The sequence below is a fragment of the Daldinia vernicosa genome, assembly GCF_022497035.1.
Source record: "Daldinia vernicosa strain CBS 139.73 unplaced genomic scaffold F5Y00scaffold_30, whole genome shotgun sequence".
Lineage (NCBI taxonomy): Eukaryota > Fungi > Ascomycota > Sordariomycetes > Xylariales > Hypoxylaceae > Daldinia > Daldinia vernicosa.
The window spans coordinates 127,692-151,568 of NW_025953946.1; the positions used below are offsets into that span (position 1 = coordinate 127,692).

Consider the following 23,877-nt stretch of genomic DNA (forward strand, 5'->3'; position numbering starts at 1 on the left):
TCTTATCCACCTTTGGACCTGGGTACTTTTATCGGTATATCGAAAATCTAGTGTATACTAGAAGGTAAGGTAGTGACGGAGGAAAACAAATGAGGTGATGCCTTCCGCTGAATCACGACTCGAATTGTTTAGGTACCTTATGTAACTAAGTGGATCTAGTCGAGAAACGTCAAATCTTGATAACTGGATCTTGGCGCTCAGTCTGACACTATGTATATGTATGTAATATGTATGCTGCTTCCCGTCTTCCCACTTTACTTTTTCTTTTTTTTCTCACGTCTTACTTAGCTGTGAATATAAAGGGGGCTTACATTGGCTGACAATTCGTACTTTACGGGTGAGAGAAGAAGTGCCAAGACCCACAACAGACAGGCTTTAAATTTTTTCTACCAAAAGATTGCTTTCTTATCCCTAGTTAGACTGAAAAAAAGACGGGATATCCTAGTTCTTCATGGTCCGAGATGGATGATGTACATAACATGCATATGTACATGCATGTATTGTTCAATGTGAATGTACACTATACACCTTCATAAGTTTGAATCAAGCACAAACCATCATCTTCTACTATGGTATGATGGGTAAGTAAAACCCCTGTCACAAGTCGCGCGCTAAAGTGTGGCCTGTGTTGCTACTTCTTGACTTATTATAGTTTAACGCATACTTATATATATACAGTAACAAACACAGAAAAATCAACACTTATAGCACTCATAAGTTAAAACGCCAGATTTGAGCTTATTTAGAGATTATTTTGATATACGTTTTATTTATAAAGAAAGTGTAATACGTTGATGTATTCATGATTCCTTTTTTGAATGTTGAATGTATCTTGGGAAGACCCTGGATAAACTAATACTAATTTAGTATGGTGGCCTGCCTAACCTATTCCAGCGGTACCTGACAGTGTCGTTTTACTTATGCCTGATACCATAGTATTCTACATACACTATTCAAGTCAGCAGGGGTTAAAATCTAACCGGCTAACGGAAACACATCTAGCGCAAAAATTAAATATGCAGCACAGCCGGGGTAGAGTAAGGTTGGGGCCGCCGGCAGTGGTGCTACGTAGTCTAAAGTGCAAGCTCTGTCAGTCCTGTTGCTACTGTATGTTGCTATGTCAGCACCCGGCATCTGAATCATATCAATCAATTCGCGATCAATCGTTTGTAGAAAAGTTCCAAAAGGTTCTAGACTCACATCACTCCATTAAGCACTGTAGAATCACATACGTGGATCCTGGAGTACTATGCGACCTCCATCTGCGGAATTTGGAGATGGAGGAAAGATCCGGAAGGTTTTACAGATTACGAGCTGTGTACTTGATATATAGAACAGGGGTCCTATAAATGGCCGACAGCCACATTTCAACATGTGACTGCGTTACTATGGTGCTTAACTGATGATGTCACACCCGCCTACAAACGGTACGATTAATGCCAATGTGGTCAAAGCGCCCATAGGTACAATTCGATTATGTACATGTACTCAAGTACCATACCTACTATGCAAAGGTACAAATAGAAATAAAATGTTTACATACGGTATTATTTATGGTAAAAAAGCAACAATATCAATACAGCCTCGTAGATGCCACCATACCATCATAGGTACCTACCTAAGAGGGTAGGTATGGAGAACGGATGAAGTTGATATTTCGGTTAACCCGTACATCGGCGACGCTGATATTACAAGGAAAATACTGCGACTGTAAATGTAACTCGAGTTAAGCCTCCCCTTATCCCTCAGCAAAAAAATGCGACCCCAATCAAATCCCGTGAAAGTCAGCCCATGTCGTGCAGTGTCCTGAGCAAATTTTAAATAACTCCCGGTGCCACGCAATGTGCGTGTGCTAGGTTGCATTTCATACGTAGCACTGCAGCCATGATCGTGGGATGGATGCATCTGTCCATTGCGCTGGGATCACTAAGCCACACCCGGATAAAGTACCTCTGTATTAAACCGTATCGTCTATGGCGATACGCCTGTAGCATGAATACTACCTGTCAACCAGCGGTGAAAACCATACTTGGGGTAGGTATATTCACATCCCACAGAGTCTCCAAAATACACTGGCGCCATTCCTTTTCTGCGCCCGGGTATTGTACAGTGTATTCACGCATCCTAGCGCTGAGTTTTAAGCCTTTCCTTTTCCCTCGCCATCTTCTTGAAGAAGGCGTTGCTCTTAGCTGGTTTCTTCTTGAGCGCCTTATTCGCGCCCTTTCTCTGTTCGATGTAGGCCATGTCCTTTCCACCGCTAAGATCATCAAGCCCACCAGCCGTACGTCTAACTCGACCTCGCTTTCCCGAACCTGCTATATTAAACATATCATCCGTGGTATCATCCCTGTCTCTATCATCTGGCTTCTCTGTGTCCGTTACTATCTTCGCGAGAAGCTCACGACGCTCTTGGGGCGTACTGAAGACGAGCCCTTCCATCTTCTCCATTCCGGTAAGAGACGTAATGACCTTAAAGGAATATCCTTGATCTACAAGGAAAGCCTGTCTCTTGGTCGAGTAGTACATCTCGGGTGTATCCCGAGAGACTAGCGAATAAAAAAACGCATTAAATCCCTCGTCTGATCTCCGCTTAGCTCGGAGAATCCGGCCTAGTCGCTGTGCTTCCTGACGACGAGAACCGTAGTGCGAGGAAATCTGGATTAAACACGTAGCCTCTGGAAGGTCGAGAGATGTATCGCCAATCTTTGACAGGAAGATGGTTTTGACGAGGGGGTTATGCATGAAATTCTCTAGCACTACCGTCCGTTCATTATTTGATGTAGACCCACAAATGTAAGCTTTTCCGAGGGCTAAAGCGATCTGTTTGAGGGCGTATACATTGTCCGAAAAGACGATAATCTTGTCGCCTCGCCTCTCGTGATAATCAATGAGGAACTGGCAAGCCTGGATCTTTCGTGGGTTCATGACATATAAGTTTTGTTGGAGACTTCGATTTTTCTTCTGTCTGTTGAACTCGTCGAAGAATTCTGCCGTCATCGGGCACCAGACTTCAGCACATTGGACTTTGGCTATGTGGCCTTGTTCTGACAGCTCCATCCAATTCGCCTCGTACAGCTTCGGCCCAATAAGGAAGTTCAAATCTGAAATTTTATCATCTTCCCGGAGTAGCGTAGCAGTTAATCCGAGCTTTGCGTGACTCTTGATCGAATGTGAGACCTTCCGGAAGATATTGGCTGGCACAACGTGAACCTCGTCGAGCAACATCAGACCCCATTCCCGGCCGGTCAGGAAATCCATCATCTTCTGTGAATCGTGAGCCCGCTTCTTCCCCGAGTTTGTCACCATAGGATACGTTGTAACGATAATACCCGTATTCCCGGGGAACCTTTGCTTATGATCCGAGGTGAATAAGGCAATATCATCAGGTCTGATATTAGACCATTTTAAGAATTCGTTCCGCCATTGATTAGCCGACATCGTGCTCGTGCAAAGGACGATGCAGCCCTTCTTGATCGTACAGGCAGCAGTGATTCCGACCAACGTCTTACCTGCGCCACAAGGCAGGACGATGATACCACTTTTTGCTCGGCCGTTGCCAAACATCTTGCTAAGACTCTTCTCCTGATAACTCCGAATTTGTGTAGCTGGTCGTAAGTCGATCTCGAGATTCGCATTTCGATCATCGTTACGGAAATCGTACTCCTCCAACATAGGGTATTGAATCTCCAAAGCACGCTTCTGGACGACTTCGATAGAAGTATCGTAAATCTCGAAGGCATGCACGGCCTCCTGATTATCGTCATCATCGTCTTCTCTTAGAGCATCGTAAGGATCTTGAGCTTGCGCCCCCTCGGTTGTCTCTGGTTGTGCCTTTTCATCCTTTTTAAGTTGTGCTTGTTGTACTCCTGCAGCATTAGAGGTTCCGGGAATCACCAGGCCACCCATAGAAGGTGCGCTAGTAACAGTTTCCGTGCCCTTCACGCGACAAGGTCCGATAACCGCGTCTTTTAGTAGTTTCTGTAGTACTTCCGGGTCCGTGCTTTCCACGAAATATTTCGTATCCTTGATAACTAGCTTCACTTTACCATAACTAGAAGCACAACTGCTAATGAATTTCGTTATTGATTCTGGGACGGGGGTCTTTGAAAATCGTTCTAGGGTATTAATTATATCTCGAGGTTGTAGCCCAACTGATACAGCAGCGTATAGACTGTGACTAGTAAGAGCATACTCGTGTATGAAGGTCGGGCGCGATAAAGGCTCGGCAACGGTGATGAGGAAGTCTTTTGCTTGATCGGCCAAGGGGCTGAAGTTTTCCAGGATGATTCGTCCTCGCTGGGGATCGATCCATATAGGGCGACTCTTAAAATCGGGCTTTAGAGGCAAATATGAGAAATCCCTCTTTCCCCCTCTGAAAAATCGACTCGAAGTCCAATCTTCTTCGTGCACCGTGGTGCCTTGAAAGGTAGCAAGAGAGAAACGATCTACGACCTTTTGTAGCTGTTCCTCATTCTCGGCCGGCTCTTCCGGAGAATCTGAATCATCGTCGCTATCGATGGATCGAGGCGTCGAAGGACCGGGTGTCGAAGTAGTAGAGACCCTTCCCGACTTAGCGGGGCCTGCAACGTCTTAAGAAGTTCAGCATGATGAATTCATGTAGCAAGCGAGGATAGTTGGACATACTTCCTGAAGCCTTTCTCTTCGCTGGCATCTTGACAGCAAATCTGAACTGAACTTGAAAGGTGTGAAACAGTCAAAGAATGATCACTAAGGCTGGCGCGGAAGAGGCAATGTAAAGGTACAATCTAATGCGCTTAACCTCAATCTTACGTAAACAAATATGTATTATGTACCCATAGTCAGCATTTTGAGCCAGTCGGAGAATTTCCAGGATATGCCTGTAGGTAATCCTAGTAAAAATAGATGTACCTAACCATGTGGAGACACCTATGCAGTAACTGATGGAATTAACTACCCACCGCCTTCCACTATTTCTAGACCGCCTTTATTATACAACTTTCTGCCGGTAAAAACTTTTGAATTGACAAACTCTAGAAACTGCCCCATTAAAAGTTAGGTATGGGCTTCAAAATCTCGAATATTGCAAGCGTTTAAGTTAGGTACTTAAGATATATATCGCAACTCGAACTTCGTTCCTCTACCTAACCGTCCCAATAACCTCAATCCATGATACCAAACTACCTACGCATGGAATCTTAGTAAACTTTGATTTATTCATCGCAACGGAGCTATTCGCATGTTCGATAAGCATCCTGATACTACACTTCAAGAAAATGGCGACTCATACTGCTATGGCCCAAGGCAGCGATGCCTCAATGCGAAACTCTTTAGAGCAACGTCTTGGCATCATTCATTTTGTGTCGGAGAAGGAACATAGATGGTATGGTCAACTCCGTACAAGGTAAGAGACAGGTTGATCTGAATCGTCGTTACGACGTCGGTTCGCTTATTCGGTTCAGTTCTAAATTTTTTCAGATACACTGATTTCCAAGTCCATGAGATCAGTAAGAATGGTGAAGTGATTCATCTGCATGACTTTCAGACGAATGCAAGGGAATTGGCAAAACCTGTGAGTCGGCTTTAACCTAGTTATATCGTAACCCTTAACTAAAGCATCTAACGCCAATAGACTCCTAACCAACCAACAGCAAAGCCTCAAGTTGCCAAACCATTACATTCTGAAGAGGGTAAAAACATCACAACTGACACCGTTGTCGCGAACGATACGGCATCTCAGCCATCAGCCGGTTCGGAGCAGCCAAAGGATGGAGGAAGTTCCGCCACTATACCCGTATCCGATCAAACAGTTCTCATAGACCTCCTCGGCCAAAGCACTGCAGAAGGTTTAATTGACTTATACAGCAAGGCAAATGAAAGCACGAAAACACAACCTAAAGTCTCCAAATTTGTGACGATCGCAGCAATAACTGATAAAGCCCAAAGATCCCGAGTTCATTCAGTAAGTCCACTAGATATTTATAATCGAATAAAACTGACTCAAATTAGGAAATTCGTCGCATATTTGGCGGCAAACTTGACACCGCCACGGATTCGGATGGCTCTATTAAGGCAACGGTTGTCACCAGAGGTAACCAGCAGTGGGGCAACCGCTCAAGGAATGATAGATCTAGAAATGATAGATCTAGAAATGAGAGGTCCAGAAACAGCGGCCAGGATGGCAGCCAGGATCAAGACGGCAAGTTCTTGCATTTCACCCTCTACAAGGAGAACCGAGATACGATGGACGCGATCGGTCAAATAGCCCGGTTTCTAAATCTCAAGCCCGCCTTTTTCGGTATCGCCGGCACCAAAGACCGCCGTGCTGTGACTACCCAGCGAGTCAGTATGCGGAGACGAAATCCTCAGTCACTAATTTCTCTTAACAACGACAAGATATATGGCGTGAAACTCGGAGATTTCAAGTTCGAGCAGCATTCTATCCATCTAGGACACCATAGCGGGAATGAGTTTGTGATCGTTCTCAAAAACTGCTACTTTAGTGACACGCAAGACCTGACGTTTGAACAAAAGCTCGAGGTTGCAGATACTACCATAAAGACAGCATTAAAACAAGTCACTCGGAATGGTTTTATTAACTACTACGGCACTCAGCGATTTGGTACACATCAAATCGGAACCCAGGAAATCGGCATGAAGATTCTCAACCGTGATTTCGAAGGCGCCGTACAAGCTCTACTCTCTTTCGACCCCGCTTTACTAGACATCTCCGACCCTACCTCCGTCGAATCGATGCATCGTGAGGATACGTATCGTGCACGGGCTTGTTCAATCTTTTCGGAGACTGGCAAGTCACAGGATGCGCTTAAGTGTTTACCCAGAAGATGCCACGTTGAGTCTGCATTGATGCGTCACCTCGATAAACAGCCTAGGGATTTTCTCGGGGCGCTCCTTTCAATTAGTCGTGGGATGCGTACGATGTATGTTCACGCATACCAGTCTCTAGTATGGAATTTTGCCGCAAGTAGACGCTGGGAGCAGTTTGGTCCGCAAGTAGTCAAAGGAGACTTAGTCCTTATTGGTTCCGAAGCTTCTGCCTCATCAGAAGACGGTCAGAAGGGAAACGGTGAAGAAGATATGATCCATCTTATGGACGGAGGATCTTTTGCCGAGGATGCAGGCGGGTTGAAAGCACATGCACTAACAGAGGAAGAAGCTAGTGGTGGGAAGTATTCCATCTTTGACGTCGTATTGCCGTCTCCGGGTTGGGACGTCGTATACCCGGATAATGAAATTGGACAGTTCTATAAAGACTTCATGGCTAAGGAGGAGAATGGCGGGCTAGACCCCCAAAATATGCTCCGGCAGCAGAAAGATTTTAGCCTCCCTGGGTCTTACCGCAAGCTCATGGGCAAGTTCATTGGCACACCAGACGCCTCTGTCAAAACCTACTTGAAGGATACGGAACAACTGGTACCGACTGATTTAGATCTAATACGAAGTCGCAAAGCTAAAGAAGCAGCGGATCGCACAGCCTCTAAGCGGGAGGCACAAGGACCACCCTCGACATGGCAAAGCTTTGCCGATAACGTACGAGATAATGATCTCCAAGAAGCTCGAGCCAGGTTCGAGAGACGAAAAGCCGAAGAGTCTACCGACATGCCAGAGACTCGGACAAGAGATACCTGGGTGCAGACTTCAGTCAACGGAAGTAACAAGCGAGTCAAAGTTTCTGAGCAAACAGACGATATCAAAGCAGGGAGCGAGAATAGTATCACGCAAACTTATGAAGATAAGATGCAAGTAGACGCAGATAAGGCTGATCAGCCAAATACAATCGAAGGGGTGCAGTCGACGGGCCAAGATGACAGAGATTCTGGCCCCTTACTTGTCACCACCCTTACATCACAGGTGCGAACCGTTGCAAAGAGCGCCATTCAACTACTTGTGGCAGCGTTAGGAGTGTTTACTGACAAAAGCATCATGAAGCCTTCCGAGAATACAGCTACGTCCGAGATTCAATCCGAAGGGCAGACGTCGAGGCCCGCCGTAGATCTACCTAGTACCACCAGTCGCCGGAACGAAGCAATAAAGTCATCGGGCGATAGCGCAGCCGAAACATCTCGTCATACCGAATCCCTCGGTGACATCCACGATGGTGAACACGAAGCGAACGAGTCGGACCAGTTAACCAATGCTACTACTACTGATGAGAAGAAAATCGCAGTGATCCTTCGATTTGCACTAAACACTAGCCAGTACGCAACCATGGCTCTTCGAGAACTTCAAGGGGCGATCCCTGCAAGCGACGACATGGCTGTTCTAGATTCTCCATCGGCTTCTCCCCGCGAAGATATTGCCAACTCCCTATAACGAGGGGATCTAATGCAGGTACTTCGCTGTTATGAATCTAGTCCATCTTGTGCCGGCCTCTCTATTTCACCCAGAACTCCTTCGGTCTTTCTACACTCGCAGGTCGTTTCTCAGCTAAAACACACGAGATTAATTGGCAGAATGTGAGGATCTAGAGGCATTCATAACCTCATCGCGTTTTGACGTTCCTTCGTCGGTAAGGTCCCAAAATTTTATGAGTCATACTAACTCAACAACGGGAATACAAGATGTATAAGCGCATGGTCCTACAATGCCGCCATTATGTTTTGCTAAAGAGATGAAGCGCCAGATTGCTGATATGGCTTTGATGTAATGAGGAGTAGGCATTGGGCTGATATTACTCTGGCATTCTATGGAAGTTAGCTAAGATACCCAATCACCCAATCACTACTAAATAAATCAAATGCACTGTATGCCTAGCATATAGTATCATGAGCTATCCGCGCCCTCCAATTCCCCGTAGAACATACTCAGATACATATTCTATCCAGGCACTACCTCCATGTATCTCTAGAGTATACGGTCTTTGTGAGGACCCACGTGTAAGGTACACCTTGTATGTATGTAATGAATACCTAAAGTAAGTGCAGAGTGCTACATGTAGAGAGCTGAGGCTTCTTTGTTTCACAAGCTCCATAATACAATCATGCCCTCGAATAGCAACTTCCCTTTGTTAAGCAATGGAGTGAGGCGATTCTTCTTGTTCGTAAGCCTCTCCCTAGTATATCGATTCGACCACCTATATCAAGTACACCTACTTTAAAGTATTGCTAATCAACCCTCATTAATCCGTCTATAATTTCTGCCCGTAATCTTCTCTCAGGGATACTATATTTGAGATATCGTTACCTCAAATTAGACTAGGAGCTTCTAAGCCGCAACTAGGATGCTACGAGACGAGCAAACTGTATACTAGCCTATTAACTATACCTCACAATGAGCATGCTCGAACGAATCGCGCAGTACAACCAGAGTACCCGTTCTCGAGTAGACGTACCGAGGCTATATCTGAAGCCAAAACCTGCTGGAATTAGCAATGATGGACAAGACCACTTCCTCTTAAGTAGACAACAGGACATTACGAACCAGGTAACGCGATGCGGAAAACAATAACATATGTAGCTCGTTGATAATATTACTCACGACGTACAGGTCCCAAGCCGAAATGTTAAGCACTTTAGTTTAGACGGAGCCAGCAGCTTGCCGTTCAGCAGGAGACCGCCGCCTTTGAGAGGTATTGCAGCTCGATAAATTCTTATTTACTTACCTTAGTTACCGACTAACAATGGGTGTACTCAGCCCAGTCCGCATTCTCGCTGGAATCCGACGAAGGCGCTGTGCTAGACTGGAACCCGGCGGCATTACTAGAACTCTCAGATTCCGTCAGGGTAAACTTGAAGCACTATAGGAGTGTGGGACCTGAAACCGAGAAACTAAACAGTTTCCTAGAGGTGGCACTTAGAGACGAAGAACAGCAATGGGGGAATCCAACACTCGATATCGAGACCATTGAGCACGCTCGGCTGGACAAGTTGCTGGCTGAGCTTTTACAGTTTGCCGAGAAAATGAGAGGAGGTGCTTCTAGCTCGTTAATGAGGACAGGTGCGGCAACCGGCAGCTTCTCGCTGCAATTCCGCGTCATTATATCGCATGCTAAGAACCTATGGCGCGCGTGGAGGCGTAGATTCCGCGAGCAGTACTTCATGATGGATCAATATCGCTGTGCGGCGCTAGTCAAGGGCGGCCGGCTCAAGGATGTTTCGTTCAACACCTCCCTATCCTACGACCTGGGTAAGTGGCAGACGAAGGTGAGCGACCCAATCTCTGAGCTTGAGGGGAATTTACAATTCGACCCTGGACAGTAAGTTCTTTTTTCCGTAGTTTGGCTGGCTTGTTTCTAACATCATATGTGCCACTCAGCTGGTGGCTGAACATTACATGTGCTGAGAGGGATGGCATGGTAACTAGTTCGTTGGAGATACCAACGAAAGGACGGTATGGTATTACTACTCTACCTCTACTTACCGGACAAGAAGAGTGGATACGGGGTGATATATATAAATATGTCCGCGAAGGAAGGTCTGGGGACATGCATATCGCTCTGATATCCCAAGTCGGCCGACAGATCCGCGTTCTTCGAGGATATAGGCTGAAGAGCATCCTGGCGCCGCAGGCCGGCGTCCGTTATGATGGACTGTAAGTCATGGTAGAACCTTTTACTACTCATTTTCAGATAATTAGCAGTTGACAGAATACTTACTTACCCGTCCGTCGAAAAGATTCGCTATCAAGCAGTACGGGTGCAAGCTCGACAACAATACGAACATCTACCGCCTCGAACTGACACTCGAGCGTGTCCCGAACCAAAAAGTGTCCCTGGAGGACATCGAAAGCATACCGCGGCCGTCCCAGCTAGACGACTGGAACTTATACGAGAAGCTCGAAGGCGACAAGATCAAGCTCCTCCAAGGGGAGACAAGCTATCTAGAATGGAATCTTAGACGCCAGGAAGAGAAGATTGACAGAGAAGATTGGAGAAGGGCGCGTCTGTTCAGAGCGTCTGTCTCGCGTTGGGGGTCCAGAGCTGATTCTCAAGAATAGGGGTAGGGTCTGGTGGCGGGCGGCTATAATGCCACACAAAGCTTATACAAGTACTCTCTATATAGGTACTCACTGTCCTATGTATTATTAATGATCCAGCCTTAGCAAATTGTAGCTTATGGCTTTGTAGCCATAGAAGAATACTCTGATTGGGTCCAATGGCCCAGCGTGTAAGTCAGGCGTGTAAGTCAGGAAAGGGATGAGCTTAGTGGGTCTATTTTTGACAGCCGCCAACCAGCTGAACATGATCTGGCTAATAGCCCCTCATATTATTATTTCCTGCACGTCAGTTCGATCAGATCAACGTGGGGCTCTCACATCAACTTTGTACATTAGGTACCTAAGGTAGCCAGATACCTAGCTTATCCAACCACTATCAACATCAACATCATTCGAAATGGGTGCGAAGAAGAAGGCCGACAACAAGTCGAACAATAAGGATTCCGGCGACAAAGATGATAAAAAGGGTGGTAATAAAGTGAAAGGCGCACAGTCCGTCGTGGTTCGCCATATCCTGGTAAGTTAGGGTTCGACCTCCTCCTCATCCTCGAGTATACGAATTGACACACAAACTTGCTTGCAGTGCGAAAAACACTCCAAGAAGGAAGAAGCGCTAGCTAAGATCAGGGAGGATCCCACTCTGAGTAATTTCATCGCAGTGGCTAGAGAGTATAGCGAGGATAAAGCGAAACAAGGTATGTTATGTTCTATTTACGGAGTCCAAGTTTATCGCTTTACTTCTTGATACTTAAGTACCTAGTATCTATATAAGTCAAAAACTGACCTGGAAATCTTAGGCGGTCTCCTTGGTACACAACGGAAAGGATCACTACAACCTGAATTCGAAGATATTGCTTTCGCGCTACCAGAGAGTAAGGGCAGTAATCTCAACATCGGAGAGGCGAAGACGGCGTTCGGATACCACCTAATTGTAGTAGAAGAGCGCAAATAAGCTCGTAATCACCATGATAACAAAAACCTTCACGGGTCAAAAAAAGAGGCTTTGCAGCCGAGATTGGTAATGCAAGTTTTCCTTGATTCCTGATGCAGTATAGACCCCCTATTTTTTCCCCCGGCATCTATGCCAGATGGTCAAGCCGGTAGAGTACATGCCAAGGGCTCATGACGATGGCTTGAAAATCATTCCGTTCCACTGTCTATATCCCCGCGCAACGCCCGTGATGAATTCCTTACTGCTCGGTCTGGAAGTAGTTTAGGAGGATGGATCGCTCAGTCGACTCCTCACCCCAGTCCTTGACAACCACGCAAGAGCAGTTAACTACCTTGCGCGCGTTGCCTTCTCGGTCCAAGACGCCTACGAATTATTGTGGTTAGTTCCGAATTGTATAATCCCATAGGCTGGCTCATGTAACTTACAGAGACCTGACCACTCGCCCAGTTGCTTTCCGTCGGGAACCTTGATCAGGGGAATCTTGTGTTCGGAGCAGAGAGCGATGACCAACTTCTTGTAGGCCTCTTCTTCGCAAGACTCGTTTAGAACACACATGTGAGCTTGTCGTCGGTCGAGAGCCTTGGACGCTTCACGGAGACCCCGGGCAAGACCGTCGTGCATAAGGGCGAGCTTCAAGACACCCTTGAGGGCGTCCAGAACGGACATCTGGCCCTTGGAGGCATCGGCGGAAACTTCAACCTCCTCGGGGGCTTCGGGTGCGTTGTTCTCTTCTACGTCCGACTAAAATTGAAGAATACTTGTTAGTAAATTGCTTGCGCGCACACAATAGCAATATGAGCATAAGATGTGTAAGGCCGTCGCATTTAAATATCATTGCCCCTTCGTGCGGAAGCGCAATAATTATATATAATAAAACATACCATCTTGAATTTTGTGACACCGGTGCGATCCTCGAAGAGTGGTTTTGCTGTGTCGAGTTGTGAAGGTGAATTTGGTGGGTGGGTTGAGTCGTGCGAAAATCTGGAATTGTTCCAAATCGCCGAATGGAAATAGAGTATATCAATCGAGGCTTGAGCGTTAGGGAAGGTGCAGTGGGGAAGGTTAGTTGTGTATCGCTTAGGGTTAGTTGGCCGAAATTTACCCCATTGGATGGAGATTCCCAATTCAATCCGCCCACCACAATTTTCGCACCGCCGAAAAAAAAAAGAAACCAGAAATCAATCTCACTGACCGCCAACCATTTCTCCAACTTTTTTCTCTTACCTCCACTCCGTTCACTTCAACCAAACTTCTGCACGACAAGCAAAAACCAGAGCGTCAAGCAATTCCCCTTCGCTCACGACCTCCATAGAGGTATGTTATAATAAGTCGCCATGCCTTAAATCAAGGCAAATTTCATCCCCCCCAATGCGCCCTTCAAGAAGCCGGGGGAGAGCAATCAGAGACCTTGCCGCCGGCCTTCGCGTCGCGATGGTCGAGTCGGGTCTCTGATACGCTTCTCCTCTCCAGTACTGAGCGGGCAGAACCCTCCCCAAAGTGGCACATTGGGGGAGGGCACTCTCCATGCTCTTGGCTTTTGAAGGCTAACCAAACACCATTACCAACAGATACCTCACATCCTTTTCGAACGGTCTGAGAATCTCGCAAACCCGCCAAAATGGTCAGAACTTCCGTCCTCAACGATGCGCTTAACGCCATCAACAACGCCGAGAAGACCGGCAAGCGCCAGGTCCTCATCCGACCTAGCTCCAAGGTCATCAAGAAGTTCTTGACCGTCATGCAGCGTCACGGTAGGTCATATATTCTTCATTTTCCGCAACAACCAGCCCTCCAGCATCCCTCACATACGAAACATTCGGCATTATAACTGGATAACGGTCTCAAAACGTCCTACGACCGAAGTCTTTTAAGTTGCCGATAGATCGAAGTTTTTTTTCTGGCGAAGGAATCTTACACGTTTCTCTGATATATCCAAAATGAAGTCTTACGTTTAGTCTTTCGCTACATCCAGCTAACGCTTTTTTCCTTGTTAGGCTACATCGGCGAGTTCGAGGAGGTCGATGACCACCGAAACGGCAAGATCGTCGTGCAGTTGAACGGCCGCATCAACAAGTGCGGTGTCATCTCTCCCCGATACAACGTCCACCTTTCCCAACTCGAGAAGTGGGTTGTCAAGCTGCTACCCGCCCGTCAGTTCGGCTACATCATCCTTACCACCTCGGCCGGTATCATGGACCACGAGGAGGCCCGAAGGAAGCACGTTGCTGGCAAGATTATCGGTTTCTTCTACTAGGCGGATGACAAAAGAACAAAAGGAAAAGGAACAAGGGATATGAACTGACTAAGAGCATTCTCGGCGTTTGGGAGGAATGGATAATGGTCTAAGCTATGATGCTTGATATTTTTCAGCCAAATTCACCACGATACCACGAAATGCTACACAAGTCCAGTTCTTGCATGCGTCTAGCCCCCCTGTGTTCCCCTGTATGTTGCCAAGCCGCGGAGTGCCATGTGAAAGTGCCGGTTGTACTGTGTACCTCAAGTACCTTACCTTACATAGGTTAGGTACAATACCTAAAGTGAAAATAAAGCTTGATCCTTCCGTACAACGGTGACGGGTATTGATTGAGTTTATTTAGTATAAAGTTCTGTCATCCAATTGACAAGTGTAATCCTCCGAATTTCGTGATCACATTTCGTGCTATTTTCACAAGGTTTACCACATGTTTAGATATTTACATGCTTATACCCCTGACTGTGGCCCGCAAAGCTCGAAATAATTTGTACATGATTCATGGATAATAATGGCTAATAGTAGGTCGGATCAGAGACGCGTCACAGTGCGTCCTCCCGCACGTCTATTGATTGAATGCAAGTATTTAATTGGACCAGGCAAACAAATACCGGGGCACTACGTACAGAGGTAGTAGCAACTAAAAAAACAGGAATGGGAAAGGGAAAGGGCTCCTGAACCTCATCGGGTCCATTTCTTTTAAAGGTTTATATCTCTATACCTCCATATATCCATATTTCCATATTTCCTTCCACGATAGGTACATGTACCAATGTCATTCTTTACATCATTATTTCCTGCTGCGCCAATAAGTTTCAGCCGACGCCATCGAGCCTTCTAAACTGCGGGTGGGATTAGGGCTTGAAGAGAAATGCGGCCGCGCCAACTGATCCTGACCGGCGGGCTCGTCTTCCTCGGTATTTGCGTCATCACACTCTTCCGGTTGACGCCTTCCGGCACCAATCTCTCAGACCTTAAACCCGGCCCTTTATCCTATACACACGGCACTGGGAAAGATGGCTCGAGTAATGCACCACAACCGCTGGCGGCCCCGGTCCCCTTCGATCCTAAGCCGAAGCCCGCTCCCGCTGGAGAACATCCTATGTATTACCTGATCACGCAAGCGGAAAAGGATCTCGAGGCCACCAAGTCACGCCAGTCCAAGACAATCAAGGATGCTGTTGCAGAGTACCGCAGGCGGTATGGGATCCCCCCGCCGCCCAACTTTGACAAGTGGTTCGAGTTCGCAAAGGCCAAGAACGTCCAGCTCATCGACGAATTCGATATGATCCACGAATCGCTGACGCCCTTCTGGGGACTGAAGCCCTTCACGATACGCGCGCGCGCCAGGGAGGCGCTAGGTTTCGACAACGCGTTGCTAGGTGTCCAGATCCGAAACGGTAAAATTACGCATATCCAGGGCGGAAGCGAGTGGCAGCGCGAGGCCACTGCGGGCATGATGGGGAAATTCCTAAAGTGGTTACCCGATATGGACCTGTGCTTTAATCTGCACGACGAGTCGAGAGTCGTAGTACCGCATGATGACCTAGCTAGATTGGTTAAGAGGGCTAAGGAGATTAATATGCCCGCGGCCAATTCCCATTCCCGCCCGAGAAACGAGTTCACGCCCATGGGCAAGGGGCTAAATGACGGGTCTAAATTTGAGGAGAGCAAACTGACGCGATTCAACGTCTTTGCCCACCAGCCAACTTGGACTCACTCGAGGTTGTCGTGTCCCCCGGAAAGTCCTTCTAGAGGTTTGGAGGAAGAAGAGAGAAAAGATGACATCTCGAAGTACGGCTTGGGAGAGCTAGGCTTCATCTACAATATCACAGCCATGTCTGATATCTGCTATTCCCCGTCGCTAGGCTCGACGTTCGGCTTCTTCGACCGGCCGAATGCATACAACATCGTCCTCGATCTGTTCCCGATATTCTCACAGTCCAAGATCTCGTCCTACTCCGATATATTGTACCCGTCGCCGTGGTACTGGTTCGAGAAGGTAACGTATGACGAGGCAAAGGACATTCCGTGGACCGAGAAGCAGGACAAGTTCTACTGGCGCGGTTCTACGACTGGCGGTTTCAGCAGGAACGGCGGGTGGCGACGACAGCACCGACAGCGGTTTGTGAAGAAGATGAACGCGGCCGATAACGCTAAGATCCTCGAGGAGGTAAATGGTAAATGGGGGGTCCAGGAGGTACCGCGGGGCGACTACAAGGACATCATCGACGTATACTTCTCGGGGGTGGGGCAGTGCGACCCCGGCGACTGTGATGCGCAGAAGGAATTCTTCACGATCAAGGGGCATGCGGAGCAACAGGACGCGTGGAAGTACAAGTACCTACTAGACATCGACGGGAACGCGTTCAGCGGGCGATTCTATGCGTTCCTAAAAAGCAAGAGCTTAGTGTATAAATGGGCTATCTTCCGCGAGTGGCACCTCGAGTGGCTGAAGCCGTGGGCGCATTACATCCCGCTCAGTATACAGGGCGAGGAGTGGCTCGAGGCTGTCCGGTTCTTCGGCCACGGCGATCTGGGGACGAAGGAGGCCGAGCGCCTCGCGAACCAGCAGCGCGATTGGGCGAATAAGGTGCTAAGGCACGAGGACATGGAGGTGTGGTTCTTTAGGTTGCTGCTAGAGTATGTCCCGGCGGCCCGATTTAATTCTTGTTTTCTTTTCGGTGGATCGAAGTGCTAACGCGGACGCAGATACGGCCGAGTCGCAGACGACGAACGCGAGAACATCGGATACTCGGTAGGCGCACCCGCGGGTAGGGCGTCGGGAGAAGTCTCTTCTTCTAGCCCATGACGGAAAGATAAAGCGGACACGTTAATATGGGGGTCGGAAACGGGGATAGGATACTAGGATATGCTACGTAGGCATAAGTAGATCTGGCAGGCCGGCGTACGGATTGTATAAAACAGCTGCATGGTCGGAGTTTTTTTTTTCACCTTTCACCTTTCACCTTTTTCTTTTTCTTTCCCGGTGCACATGCCTGCACATACACATGCGGATGGACGGATGATGGTACTATATACATACATACATATATATGTGTATATACGGGAAGAGGACAGGACAGTCTGGCGCACAGCCAGCCCCCTTTCCCGCGGTTCGATATACCTACGACGGGAGGGGAATTTTTGGATCCAGAGCGGAGTATATTCTCGGACAGCGTCCGGATATATATTTATTTGGGGTTTCGTCGGGCGGGCGAGCGAGCGAGTAGATCGTGTAGATGGGCGGACTGGACTGGGCCGGACTACATACTTATATATACCTTACGTAGGTAGGTATGTATTTATATACCCACACAAGTATGTAGGTTGGGGATCCGCTAGGTGTGAAGTACTGCGCCTCGCAGGGTGGAAATGTAATGCTTAATCCTGACTAGGTACCTACTAGGTTAAGTTGGATGCAAAGATGACATTATATGCTTTAGGTTGGGTACCTATATATATATATATATGTGTAGGTAATGTCGTATACATAGGCGGAGTTGGCTGTGTCTTGTAAGTTGTGCAAGGGGTCGAGCACAGCGCCTTAGGTATGTATAGGTAGCTATGTAGACGTAAGGTGGTATTGAGCTGCTGCCTGTTGTGGAGAGGACGAGGACTTATGTAGGACTAGGACTAGGACTAGGACTAGAGAATTGGACGTTTTATACGCCGTATTAATACGGATTTTTGAGTTTGTTATTTGGTCTTTCTCGAAAGTCTTATTTTCAAGTTACGGTACCTAAGTATACGGTATAGCATCCTGAATAGTTAGGTACCAGCCCGAAGACCATTCCCCCCTCCCCCCTGGTAGACTGCATAGGTACTCAGGTTCCAACAAATGGTATCATGGTTCCAACTCTGCTCTTATAATTTATATATTCCTCCCCAAAAAACCGGACCAGCAATGCCTCTTCATGCTTTACTCTACTCGAAAAGAACTTCCATAGGACAACCGTATAGCATACAAAGCAGATGGGATTTCCCAGAACCATTTGCGTTCCTATGCTCCAGTAGAAAAACCCAAAGTATGCCGGATGGCGCAGAAACGAGTAAATACCCGAGGTAACTAGGGTATGGGAGTCCTTCTTGCGCTGCTGGATGGTATGATTGAACGACTGGCCCGCCTGGCCCATGGCCGCGCTGCGGACGAACTGCCCCACAAACACCAGTACGAATCCTAACAGCAAGATGATATGTCCACTATAGAGCGGTGCCCAATTCCGATTCGGGAACAGCAGCTTAGTAAAGAGACATTCGAGCGACGCCGCCGCATGCGCGATAGCATAAGCCGGCCAATTCGCCGTCAGCAAGAACGAGCCGACATTCGCGACCGGAGTATTGTACCTGGCCGTAGTCCAGAACTCGAGGAAATGGAACGTCGCCAGCGCGCCGACGAAGAAGGGCACGCGCCACAGCGGCGACGACGTAAATACCAATATCGAAACCGTAGCGACGGCGGACAAGGCGAGCGCTATGCCGAGGCAAAAGGACCGGATCGCGATGCCCTCGAGGGACTTGGGCCCCGCGGGGAAGTAAGCCCGTTCTTCGGGCGAGGCCTGGGCGTTCTGCGCGACGGGACTAAGGAGCGGGAGAAGCAGATTGTCAGCATTTGTTGTTGCGCGCGTGTTGATCGAGGCGAGTTTTGCAATGGAGGAGCGCTGGCGCGTGTTGTTGTTGTTGTTGAAGCCCGTCGCCCACGACACGTCTGCGTCCTCGTCGGGACCATGATGCAGAGGGGCAGGGGCAGGGGCAAACCCGCCGGGCACAGGTGTGACAGGCGTCGGCGTGGGTGTTGGCGTAGGCGTCTCCGACACAATCGGGAACGGAGTAACACGTGACATGATGGATGGATGGCGCACCAGGGACTTAAGATGTTTGTTCTACTACAAGGAAGCAGCTAGAGCTAGAGCTAGAGCGACGGGGAACGTTCGGGTAGGAAGCTTTGAAATAGAGGTTCGACAGGTAGCTAATAAAACATAAAGCGAAGCAAACTTACCTATCCGGCGGTGACTCCATTGTTGCTCCGGAAATACCAATACCCCTCTCTCCTTTCCTTTTTATTGTTGTCTCGGAGTCTCTTCGCTCGATATCAAGGACAAAGACGATCTAGGAGGTAGTTGTAGAAACCAATCCATGATACATATGTGTGTACGTTGTTGGTTGTTGTATGGAGAATAACTAACGACGGCTTAGAGTAAATAAATTAAAGTTGATACTAGGATACGGTTGATACGCTGATAACGGTATCGAAGACATCATTTTTTATGGGTCCGTATAAGATAGAACTGAATAGATTACTTAGGTAACTAAGCAAGTATCTACATACCAAATCTACATCTAGGTACGTTGAGTCTCTCTAGTGTATTTTCTTGGGCGGATTCTAGACCGTCGGTAAAGATTTACCTAGTAGCATATCAATGATGAATAGAAAAAAGAAATATAAACGCCAATAAAACCGAGCAGAATAATACCCATCACTCCAGGACAATGCCATGTCATTAGTTAATTTGTCTTATTCGTATCTCGTTTGTACCTAAAACAGAGCACCAAATCTGGCTCGTTCCTCGTTCATAAAGCAAAGGGTATCATAACTTTTCTCCGTATCCCGTGATCCTTACTACGAATCATTCAACGCCGGGTCGATCAAGCCATCCAAATCACTAGGCTGGATGAGCCGTCTCATCTCGGCCTCATCGTGGAACCATTCCTCGTCAAACCCCGGTGCCATTGAACCCTCCAGACCAGCATCAGCCCCAATCCAGAATTCGCCGTTCCCAGCACCCGCCTCTTCCAAGTTCCCTGCCCCTTGCACCATCATGTCGTCGAATACCATTGGCAGCATCGGGTCTGTCCCCGGCTCTGCTAGTTGTTGCAGTGCATGCTCGATGATATGCTCGCTTTGTAGGTGTGTCTCAAGTTCGCCATTGTGTACGAATTTGGCGGTACAGCCGGAAATTGTGCATGGCAGTGTCCGTCTAGACTTTTCTCCCATACCCGTGAGCTCTTCGAGGATATCAGACGGGTCGCGTTGCTTGGGCTTGGATACGCCCTGGGGTTGCTCTGGCCGTTCGTACTTCAGATGTATATAGCGAACGTGGTTCTCTAGATTGGCTTTGGTAACAAAGCTCTCCCCGCAACCATCGGATTGTAACCAGCGCCCCAAATCTTCCGTCCCGCTAAGATCAACCTCCCCGCAGACGAACCGCAGGCCCTCATGGAAGCTTCGTATATGAACATTGAGGTTCGATTTCTTGGTGAATGTCTTGGTGCAACCCGGCCACGTGCAAGCAACATTTTTTCGCTCCTCGACGCTCTTAGGATTTGAGTGTTCCGAGTCAACATGCTGCTCGAGACCTAATCTGCCATTACATTGGACGCCACAGAACATACAGCTGACATGATCTTGTTTCATGTGAGCTTGCAATAAGGCCATTGTGGTGAATCCTACTCTCTCGGGCCGGCCGCCATCCATGTTCTCTTGACGAGTGCTGCATTCCTCGCACCAGAAGCGAATTTCACCATGCTCTCGTTCTTGGTGGCGTCTTAGAGCTCCAGCGTTATCGAACCCTGCGCCACAGGCATCTCCTGATGTGCCATCTTTATAGTCGCAAGGGTAAGGAGCAATACGAAGATGCTCGGCGCGGATGTGGCGTTGTAAAGTCTGATGCTTGCGGAACGACTGGTTACATGGCGGGAAGTCTCGGCATCGAAATCTCTCTTGGCCCTCATGAACAGCTTGGTGTCGTCTCAGACGAGTAGCTGTCATGAAACTCTTGCCGCAATCAGGTTGGGCGCAACGATGTTCGCGCTCGCCAGTGTGGGAACCCTTGATGTGCTGTCTCAAGTGTTTCTCCTCGATATAGTCTTTGTCGCAACCGGGAAATGAACACTTATACGGTCGTTCCTTGTTGTGAGATCGCATGTGGGCAGCAAGACGGGCTGGGCGGTTGAACGTCTTATCGCAATCGGGGAATGTACATTTGATCGTCTTGAGATCTGAAGGAAACTTGCGCGCAGGGGAAAGAGGAGTCAATGGGGTATCGTTTGCGGGAATAGTAGATGATGTGCCGGCATAGTGCGATTCGTCGTCAGAACCAACATCGTCAATGTCAAGTTCAAAGTTGAATTCTAGTGAAGAATGACAGCAGTTAGTTAACGAGTTACGAATAGTTAAACGAAAATAATATTGGTAACTTACCATCGGGATCGGCAATCCTACTTCTCTTAGCTTTGGGCCCATTGGGGTCCTCGGCCTCTTCAATCGCAGTCCTCTTCATAATGGGACAGGTATCACCTGGCCATGTTGTAGAGGTAAATTGTCAGGTCGTAAATGCATGTGCTTGAATCAGGACCCTTGAAAGTCAATTGAGAAAAATGTTGTGCCGAGCAGCTTATCGACATGATAATGATATCGATAAGAAATACGGAATATTTTATGGGGAAATATTCTCCAGCAGCAAAGCTAGGAGGTACATAGGTACGTACTTGCATTAAGCCGCCTGAAAGCAGCTGAATAAATAAAATGGTCAAAGCGCTAGTTCTGCACTAGTTCTAGGTAATTCTAGCTAGACGGTGGACGTGCAGTCAAAACAATCCTTGGCCTCGATTCTTTTACCTATCAGCTTTTCCAAATTTTTCGCATCGCATCTACCAAATCGCGTCTTCGTCTGCGGTTTGCCAGCCAACATCACAGCTACACCAATCTTTAGGCATACAAAGCTCTCCTTTCAAGTCTATTAAGTGATTTTCATTAATCAAAATGTCTGACTACGGTGATGATGGGGATGTCGGTGGAGCGTAAGTTACGCTATTAGCACATACAGAGTGCCCAGTGCTCTAACGCGTCGCAGGGACGAGCCTATGTTCGAGGATGAAGAGCCCATAGACGACGAGCTCGATCCCGAAGTTCCCGACAATGAGGAGGATGAATTCACCCGAAGAGGCGTAGACGAGGAAGAAAATGTTGTCGTCTCGGGCGATCCGTCTGCTGCCGCAAACCGAACAAAGTCTACGACAAAGTTGAACAAAGACAAGAAGATCCCTAACGAGGAGCGATCTACCACTCCATACCTAACGAAATACGAGAGAGCTCGTGTTTTAGGTACCAGAGCACTACAGATCAGGTAAAGCAACATTGACGAAGGTCAAGGTCAAGACCTAGCAGACGTTAACCGGATATTGTATAGTATGAATGCTCCTGTCCTCGTAGATTTAGAAGGAGAGTCAGATCCGCTCCAGATTGCTATTAAGGAGCTACGCGAAAAGAAGATTCCTCTGATCGTCCGCCGTTATCTTCCCGATGGCTAGTACGTCTTGAATTCTCCATTCCCGCAAGTGTAATTGGTTGGTGCTGATTAACTCCACAGTTACGAGGATTGGTCCTGCGAAGAGCTGCTCCAGTAGAACGATATCAGCTCCCTCGGCCTTTCGCAATCTGGATATTGAACCGACTCTAGCATCGCTTCGAACGACCCTCCAGCGGATAGGGTTGACCGATACGACTATGCGTGAAGGAATCGTCGGATGACTCAGAGAAGTTTGCACGAGCACGGAGTTAGTGGTTGCTTTTCGGAATATATCAAAATTTCCCCTGGGCATAATACTTCTGAGTACACGGCGTCGAGGAATTAATATCTACTCGGTTGATTACATGGTAACTAAATCGCCTCGCATGGCGGGTGTGGGTTCCGCTATCAGCTTTTCCGCAAACCCCCTATCAGCCTCATCCAGTGCAGAGGATATAAGCGGTGAGCCTATGTCCCATGACCACGTGCGCCGACAAGAAAAATATTGCCAGATCCGGCTGAGTTCCCTCGCCGAGTTCACCGGTGACTGCCATTAGGTAGCTGCAGATTGATTTTCAGTGTTGTTATTATAGTTATTCTAACTAATAGTCAACGAAAAACAATTGATGCATTTTATGTCCCTGTTAATAGGACTTATAAATTCACCTACAATTTACCCGAGCCTATTCACTATGTAGCAGGTAATGGCGCTTGTGTCAAAAATATGTATAGGCGAATTCATCTGATCTATTCTAAAGACTTGCCAGCTCATCCCTATGTAGAATACGGATTACTAGAGGCGAGCTTAAAATAGCGGTAAATATTCGTATTGAATTGAATTCCGCATGAAATATCCAATGCGGTGTGACTATTCCACATTTAATGTAAGGCTACCGAGGGTCACATCCGCTACGACCCGCTAAACAGACAGACCAATCAGTACAAGTGACAACATCTTACCAGCGGATCGGACCTATGACGTCGGCTGACCGTTTAAAAGGTTGAAAAATGCATGTCAGCTCATGCAGCAATAGCCGCATTTTTCCCTTAGGTTCGGCAGCTTCGCAGCTTCGTCACACATAAGGGTCCTAAAATTGCCCCTTTAGGACTAATAACGTGACCACTGAATACGAAGTATTGCCTTTAAATTCTCTCAAGGCTGTACCGTTAGAATTGTGCGACAATAGATAGCATGGTATAGCATGCTGCAGATTTACATGCTATCTCTGTGGCGTTTGGCTGCTCCCTGCTTACGTTGGGCAGGCAATTATATATAACTAACCTTCATATAAGTAAACGAGACATGGTGTTTGTCGTTGGCAAACGGGAATGAGGATAAGACGAATTTATAACTTGTCCCAACTCACAATATATACACGTAATTATTACACACATGCCTACCTTATCCACCTAATCCATATATCCCGTCCCTAGATACATCAGATGCA

General features: G+C 47.6%; 11 protein-coding genes across 11 annotated transcripts; 7 read left to right on the forward strand and 4 right to left on the reverse strand.

Moving 5' to 3' along the window:
• Positions 1 to 1,456: 1,456 nt before the first annotated feature.
• Positions 1,457 to 4,744, reverse strand: F5Y00DRAFT_239961 (DNA repair helicase rad25). The gene is made up of 2 exons (XM_048008157.1): positions 4,645 to 4,744; positions 1,457 to 4,589 (listed from the first exon to the last, which is right to left on the reverse strand). Exons 1-2 carry the CDS (start codon positions 4,670 to 4,672, stop codon positions 2,125 to 2,127), a joined length of 2,493 nt encoding a protein of 830 aa, XP_047863819.1. The 5' UTR covers positions 4,673 to 4,744; the 3' UTR covers positions 1,457 to 2,124.
• A 266-nt stretch (positions 4,745 to 5,010) lies between these two features.
• Positions 5,011 to 8,773, forward strand: F5Y00DRAFT_239963 (pseudouridine synthase). Its single transcript, XM_048008158.1, has 4 exons — positions 5,011 to 5,383; positions 5,458 to 5,551; positions 5,612 to 5,941; positions 5,989 to 8,773. The coding sequence occupies exons 1-4, from the start codon at positions 5,256 to 5,258 to the stop codon at positions 8,311 to 8,313; spliced, it is 2,877 nt and encodes a 958-aa protein (XP_047863820.1). The 5' UTR covers positions 5,011 to 5,255; the 3' UTR covers positions 8,314 to 8,773.
• A 497-nt stretch (positions 8,774 to 9,270) lies between these two features.
• Positions 9,271 to 11,639, forward strand: F5Y00DRAFT_270834 (uncharacterized protein; the record flags this gene model as incomplete). Its single annotated transcript, XM_048012676.1, has 5 exons — positions 9,271 to 9,423; positions 9,487 to 9,568; positions 9,634 to 10,195; positions 10,255 to 10,530; positions 10,614 to 11,639. The coding sequence occupies 5 exons, from the start codon at positions 9,271 to 9,273 to the stop codon at positions 10,933 to 10,935; spliced, it is 1,395 nt and encodes a 464-aa protein (XP_047863821.1). The 3' UTR covers positions 10,936 to 11,639.
• On the forward strand, positions 11,180 to 12,069 carry F5Y00DRAFT_106980 (FKBP-like protein). The gene is made up of 3 exons (XM_048003861.1): positions 11,180 to 11,452; positions 11,519 to 11,630; positions 11,733 to 12,069. Exons 1-3 carry the CDS (start codon positions 11,333 to 11,335, stop codon positions 11,885 to 11,887), a joined length of 387 nt encoding a protein of 128 aa, XP_047863822.1. The 5' UTR covers positions 11,180 to 11,332; the 3' UTR covers positions 11,888 to 12,069.
• Positions 12,070 to 12,125: 56 nt separating this feature from the next.
• On the reverse strand, positions 12,126 to 12,771 carry F5Y00DRAFT_253687 (40S ribosomal protein S12; the record flags this gene model as incomplete). Its single annotated transcript, XM_048010083.1, has 3 exons — positions 12,126 to 12,250; positions 12,313 to 12,628; positions 12,769 to 12,771. The coding sequence occupies 3 exons, from the start codon at positions 12,769 to 12,771 to the stop codon at positions 12,126 to 12,128; spliced, it is 444 nt and encodes a 147-aa protein (XP_047863823.1).
• Positions 12,772 to 12,967: 196 nt separating this feature from the next.
• On the forward strand, positions 12,968 to 14,477 carry F5Y00DRAFT_239971 (40S ribosomal protein S22). Its single transcript, XM_048008159.1, has 3 exons — positions 12,968 to 13,201; positions 13,456 to 13,638; positions 13,882 to 14,477. Exons 2-3 carry the CDS (start codon positions 13,506 to 13,508, stop codon positions 14,139 to 14,141), a joined length of 393 nt encoding a protein of 130 aa, XP_047863824.1. The 5' UTR covers positions 12,968 to 13,201; positions 13,456 to 13,505; the 3' UTR covers positions 14,142 to 14,477.
• Positions 14,478 to 14,831: 354 nt separating this feature from the next.
• On the forward strand, positions 14,832 to 17,075 carry F5Y00DRAFT_107015 (glycosyltransferase family 90 protein). The gene is made up of 2 exons (XM_048003862.1): positions 14,832 to 16,784; positions 16,854 to 17,075. The coding sequence occupies exons 1-2, from the start codon at positions 15,013 to 15,015 to the stop codon at positions 16,951 to 16,953; spliced, it is 1,872 nt and encodes a 623-aa protein (XP_047863825.1). The 5' UTR covers positions 14,832 to 15,012; the 3' UTR covers positions 16,954 to 17,075.
• F5Y00DRAFT_107021 (uncharacterized protein) lies at positions 16,959 to 17,618 on the forward strand. The gene has a single exon (XM_048003863.1). It carries the CDS (start codon positions 17,074 to 17,076, stop codon positions 17,527 to 17,529), a length of 456 nt encoding a protein of 151 aa, XP_047863826.1. The 5' UTR covers positions 16,959 to 17,073; the 3' UTR covers positions 17,530 to 17,618.
• Positions 17,619 to 17,825: 207 nt separating this feature from the next.
• On the reverse strand, positions 17,826 to 19,347 carry F5Y00DRAFT_239975 (ICMT-domain-containing protein). The gene is made up of 2 exons (XM_048008160.1): positions 19,141 to 19,347; positions 17,826 to 18,722 (listed from the first exon to the last, which is right to left on the reverse strand). The coding sequence occupies exons 1-2, from the start codon at positions 19,158 to 19,160 to the stop codon at positions 17,969 to 17,971; spliced, it is 774 nt and encodes a 257-aa protein (XP_047863827.1). The 5' UTR covers positions 19,161 to 19,347; the 3' UTR covers positions 17,826 to 17,968.
• Positions 19,348 to 19,368: 21 nt separating this feature from the next.
• On the reverse strand, positions 19,369 to 21,519 carry F5Y00DRAFT_239978 (uncharacterized protein). The gene is made up of 2 exons (XM_048008161.1): positions 21,343 to 21,519; positions 19,369 to 21,272 (listed from the first exon to the last, which is right to left on the reverse strand). The coding sequence occupies exons 1-2, from the start codon at positions 21,419 to 21,421 to the stop codon at positions 19,762 to 19,764; spliced, it is 1,590 nt and encodes a 529-aa protein (XP_047863828.1). The 5' UTR covers positions 21,422 to 21,519; the 3' UTR covers positions 19,369 to 19,761.
• Positions 21,520 to 21,725: 206 nt separating this feature from the next.
• Positions 21,726 to 23,111, forward strand: F5Y00DRAFT_239981 (RNA polymerase Rpb6). Its single transcript, XM_048008162.1, has 4 exons — positions 21,726 to 21,941; positions 21,995 to 22,267; positions 22,331 to 22,450; positions 22,511 to 23,111. Exons 1-4 carry the CDS (start codon positions 21,904 to 21,906, stop codon positions 22,545 to 22,547), a joined length of 468 nt encoding a protein of 155 aa, XP_047863829.1. The 5' UTR covers positions 21,726 to 21,903; the 3' UTR covers positions 22,548 to 23,111.
• The last annotated feature ends 766 nt before the right edge of the window (positions 23,112 to 23,877 follow it).